The 5,385-nt window shown below is 49.2% G+C and overlaps 1 protein-coding gene across 1 annotated transcript; it reads right to left on the reverse strand.

The window, feature by feature from the left end:
- Positions 1-606: 606 nt before the first annotated feature.
- Positions 607-4,084, reverse strand: LOC122756611. Its single transcript, XM_044006701.1, has 2 exons — positions 3,726-4,084; positions 607-2,362 (listed from the first exon to the last, which is right to left on the reverse strand). Exons 1-2 carry the CDS (start codon positions 4,082-4,084, stop codon positions 607-609), a joined length of 2,115 nt encoding a protein of 704 aa, XP_043862636.1.
- Between the last annotated feature and the right edge of the window lie 1,301 nt (positions 4,085-5,385).

Consider the following 5,385-nt stretch of genomic DNA (forward strand, 5'->3'; position numbering starts at 1 on the left):
CGCACATCGAATCTCTTCTGCTCGGACCCAATGAGCACGGCAGCGGTCGGAAGGATGCTGACGCTCGTCCGCACCAAGCTAGGCGCGCCCGTCGGCGTTGACAATGAGCTGTGGGGTGGGGACCTATCCATCGGCGAGGCTGAGCGTCGTGACCCGGTCGAACCCACCTCCTGACGCCGTTGAGGCTGAGGCGCTGCTTGTGGCTCACGCTTCCGTTGAGGCCTCGAAGAGCCTGGCTGTTCGCCGCGGATGTGCAGCAGAGTGTGGTGGGCCTCTCGGCAGATGCGGCACCTCGCTTTGCTGCGACACGACCGGCCCGAATGCTCGTGGGCCAGACAGTTAGCGCAGTACTTGTTAATCAAGACTGCCCGGAGCCGCTTCACAGCCGGCAGTTGCAGGAATCGCTGGCAGCTCCTCAATGGATGAATCCCCCTGCACACTCGACAGCGGTATACATCGTGGCGGATCGCTGGAGCCATTGTATATGCGGCTACATAAGAAATGGGCAAAATAAAAAGTTAGATGAGATAGATGCGGATGATCATGACACATGGACGACGTAGGACGACACAACTTAGGACTCGTCAGTAGCAGGTTTTCAACTACTTAAAGTATGGAGGAGTCTTTCGACTCATTCGGGCTGTCCATTGGAAGGCGGATCATTTTTGCCACTGGTCTCCGGACGACCCCCCGTGCTGTGAGCACGTCTGCCACTCTGACCTTGCCGTCCACGCCGGGACAGACCACTTGGATACGCCCAAGTCGCCACTCGTTGGATGGCAAGTTCTCCTCTTTGATCACCACCATGTCTCCAGCCTGGAGATCTCGCGTTGGGAACTTCCATTTATTCCTTTTGTGGAGTTCCTTTAGGTATTCCTCCTTCCAACGCAGGCAGAACTGCTGATTCAGGGCTTTCAACCTCCGCCACCGATTGATAATGGAGCTGGGACCTTCTTTAACCTCAGGTTCTGCTACCGCAAGTAATGGTCCACCGATTAGAAAATGCCCAGGGCTCAGAGCGATAAGGTCCGTGGGATCTTCGGACATTGGCGAGATGGGCCTGGAGTTCAAACAGGCCTCAATCTTCGCCAGGAGGGTAGTCAGTTCCTCGAACGTGTATTTCCCAGCGGCTGTGTACTTGTAAAAATGCGACTTGAAACTCTTCACACCTGCCTCCCAAAGCCCTCCCATATGAGGTGCGCCAGGAGGGTTGAAATGCCAGGACACATTCTGAAGACTGTGCTGCGATAAAACCGATGTTCTGGTAGCTTCAATGAAATCCTTTGATAAGGACGTGGAAGCTCCGACAAACGTTTTCCCGTTGTCAGAGTAGACGTGTTGTGGACACCCACGCCGAGCGAAAAAACGGGAGAATGCGGCCAGGAACTTCTCTGTAGTCAAGTCCGAGGTCGCTTCGAGGTGGATAGCCCGGGTAGTAAAACACACAAAAACGCACACGTACCCCTTTGTGATTTTGCAGGCTCGACCGACATAACTCTTGACGTCAAATGGTCCTGCGAAGTCCACTCCCGTATGGGTGAACGGTCTGGAAAACGTGGACCTCGCACGGGGCAAATTCCCCATCAACTGCGTCTGCAGTCTCTTCTTGTGAATAACACACACTCGGCACGAATGTATTGTTCGTTTCACCAACATTTTAAGCTTGGGAATCCAGAATTTGGAACGGATCAGTCGGATCATTAATTGATTCCCCCCATGCAAGGATATGCGATGGATAAACAAGACTTGAAGTTCGGCGAACCTACACCGTGCAGGAAGGATGATCGGATGTTTTTCATCATAACTAAGCATTTCAGATGCTTGTAACCTGCCGCTTGCTCTCAAGACCCCATTCCCGTCAAGAAAGGGGTTTAGGTTCGAAATTGCGCTTGCGGGTGGAACTGGTTGCTTGTTGCTCAAAACCTTATATTCGGCGGGAAACTCATTCTTCTGAGTGAGCACAATTAGCCGCTCCTGCACCTCTGACAACTCCGCCGCAGTGAGTTCTGCCGATAAGGCTACACCTTCCCTCCGGCAACTTTTCACAAAACGAAACACATAAGCAAGAACTCGCAGAGCTCGGTCAAAGGCTGAGAACCTCTCTAGGATTTCAACTGCTGAGGGCACTGCGACCGTGTGGCATTTGACGGGGCGCTGCTCGAGCTCAGTCTCCGGATGGACCAACAACTCACTCGGCCACTGCTCCTGTTTGAGGTGCAACCAAGCTGGCCCACGCCACCACAGTGCGCTGTCCTTCAGCTCTTGGGGTGAGACGCCCCGGCTTGCCAGATCAGCTGGATTGTCTTCGGATCGTACATGTCCCCACTTGCTTCCGTCGGTACACTGTTCGATTTTTGCGACCCTGTTGGCAACGAATGTTGTCCAGGTGCACGCTGGCTTACTCAGCCATGCAAGAACGATCGTGGAGGGGGGGAGATGCTTTAAAGAGTCCTCAGGTAAAGTAAAGGATGGGAGACTCCCGGCCAGTTGTGGTAGTACATATGCAGAAGTCTTAATTTGGATGTGGGGCTTGACCGGAGAACCTATGCTAAGTTGACAGCGCTTACGGGGCTGAGCCGCAACAGTGAGGTTGAGCCCTGAAACTTGAGCATGGATGGATTCATAAGGCAACTTAATCAAGTTGAACAAGCGTTCTGAAATAAAGGTTCCCTCAGAACCCGAGTCAATAAGTGCCCGTGCTGAGTATTTGATGCCTAAATGGCAAATCTCTATTAAAGCTGTACTCAGGAGGACCCCTTGAGTGTTTACAGCCAGAAACGTTTGCACATTCGGTTGATTCTTTAATGGAGTGGACTGTATATCTTGCTGGTGGTTAAATGTGGATACGTGGGCCTGGTGGTCAGGATTGACCGCTGACTGGACTGGTGGAGTGCCGCTTCGGTGTAGGAGAGTGTTGTGGCGCCCTTTACAAGTATTGCAATTATGCGTGCTAGTGCAATCCCTTAGCAGATGCGTTCTAGCAAAACAGTTTAAGCACAACTTCTGCTGTTTTATATATTTCTCCCGCTCTCCGACTGGCATTCGTAAGAATAACGGACATACTCGGATAGGATGGTTCTCTTGCGAACAAAGTTTACAGGATTGTGGAGTTACCGTCACTCTATTCTCAAAGGTCTGGATCGCCCGCGGGCTATTGTCAGTCCGCAGTGCTCTGGATTGAGCGTTTGGCTTAAAATCTTCGATCGCCTCGAGCGTTCGATGACGATCTTGTAAGAACGCCTGGAATTCAGCCCACAGTGGAATATCTGTCTTACTCATAAGGGATTGTTCCCATAGAGACAGCGTTAGCTTTGGCAACTTGGCAGAGCACAGAAAAACGAGCAGGCAATCCCAGTTAGAGGTGTCGATTTTTGCTATTTTCAAAGCTGTTAAACAACCTTGAATTGTGCTCTCTAACTGTTTCAAGGAATTGCCGCATTCAAGACCAACAGAAGGTAAATTAAACAAAATCTTAAGCTGACTGTTGACCAGTAGCCTCTTGTTTTCGAAACGATTCTGCAAGTTTCTCCAGGCTGATTCGAATCCTTTATTGGTTAAGGGTGATAAGGCCACAATGGATTTAGCCTCACCACTAGTTTTAGCATTGAGATGGAACAACTTTTCAACTTCTGAAAGCCGAGGGTTGTGTATGTAGATGGCTGAGAAAAGATCCCGAAACATAGTCCCCACTGAAACTGTCGCACTCGACTGGGGGTAAGCGACACCCTCCCTGAGGAGGCGCCGGAATGGAGGCCTGAACGGCCTGTTGCGAGCGTGAACCTTCTTCAATGATCTCGTTGAGGCTCGCTGCGCACCGCTCGTAAACGGCATAACAGTAGTCATACTTGGACTGCATGACTGTTATTGTGTCTGTGGATCCCAGACCGGACAGAGCTTCGGAGCACGCCTCGTATTCCTTCTCCACCTTGTCCCATAGGGCCCTGATCTGCTCGAGTCGCACCCTACTTGTGTGGATTGACGGACTTGTGACTGCTGGGGTGTTGACCCTGGCCTCGAACTGACCTACTCTATCGGTTATGGTCATGAATTTCATCAAGGCCCTGTCTGCCTCAGCTTGCGCCATTTTTGCGGTTGCTCTCGTAATTTGGGGTGAGAAGTCTAAATTCGGTTTCGTGTTCGGTGCTGACCGTGGAACTTGGAGCGACGTGCTCGTGGATTTCCGTGGAGTTGTCGATGGGCTTTTGCTTCGAGTGGGACTTGGGCTTTTGAAGGGCACAGAGGACTCGCTCTTGGCTCTAACTCGTTGAGACGTTTTGGAAACAGTCAAACGGGTTTTTACCTCCTCACCGTGGCCAATTGGCATATTAAGCTCTCGGAGGAGCCGAAAACCGTGTGGGGGCGAAACAGTCTGTCCACTTGGACAAATACGGGGACGCTGGATAAAGCGTGCAACCAAGATCGAAAATAACTTATATATTGGGACGCTGGATTAAGCGTGCAACCAAGCTCGAAACAACTTATATATTGGGACGCTGGATAAGCGTGCGACCAGTTGGCTCGATCGGAAAGTTCCGTATTTGGAGAAAAAAAAAATAACTGGAGTCGCTAGATAAAGCGGACACCCAAAATAATTGAAAACTAAGGATTGTTGATTTGGAGTTATACTGGGTCGCTCGATAAAGCGCACAAAAGTAATTAAGAACCAAATTATCGCATCAATTTAGACAGGGTGTGGGGGCGCAGGACAACGCGTGAAAAAAGATGTGACAATCGGAACAAAAAAAAAAAAAAACACCGGGGTCGCTGTATTGAGCGAGAGACAAAATCAAAAGAAAAATGAATAATCGGAATTAATCGATTTAGGCAAAGGTAAGGGGGCGCCGGATTGCGCTTGAAAAACAAATGGTAATCGTTACAAATTATGTTATCGTTTTATATAAAACCTGGGGTGGCTGGATTAAGCGCGGAATACACAATAATCGGAATAAATGTTGCTATCGATTGAGGAAAAAAAAACAGATATGAGGGCGCTGGATCACGCTGGACTATAATTGTTGATGTGGGACGCTGGATAAGCGTGGATGTTCGGCCAATTTTTTGAGACGATATATGTGAATCGGATATGCGAATAAATCAAGAACGGAGTTAAAAAAAAAGTATTAAAGAAACAAAAATAAACACACACTGACACTTTCTATGGGAAACTAGAAAAAAGTAGTGTCAGTGTGAACGGTCCCTTATTGGAATAGGCCCTAGAGTGGCTACCTTGACACATACGTACATATGCTGGTACACACATGTATATATACAATATGTAAATGTTAGCGCCGATGGTTGTTTTTAAAATTTGTTTTTTTTGTTATTCTTTTTTCTCTTACTGCGTTGGAGGTTGTGTTCGTGGATGTGTTCGTCGTAGTGTTGGCT

This window comes from Drosophila santomea, unplaced genomic scaffold (genome assembly GCF_016746245.2).
Source record: "Drosophila santomea strain STO CAGO 1482 unplaced genomic scaffold, Prin_Dsan_1.1 Segkk69_quiver_pilon_scaf, whole genome shotgun sequence".
NCBI lineage: Eukaryota > Metazoa > Arthropoda > Insecta > Diptera > Drosophilidae > Drosophila > Drosophila santomea.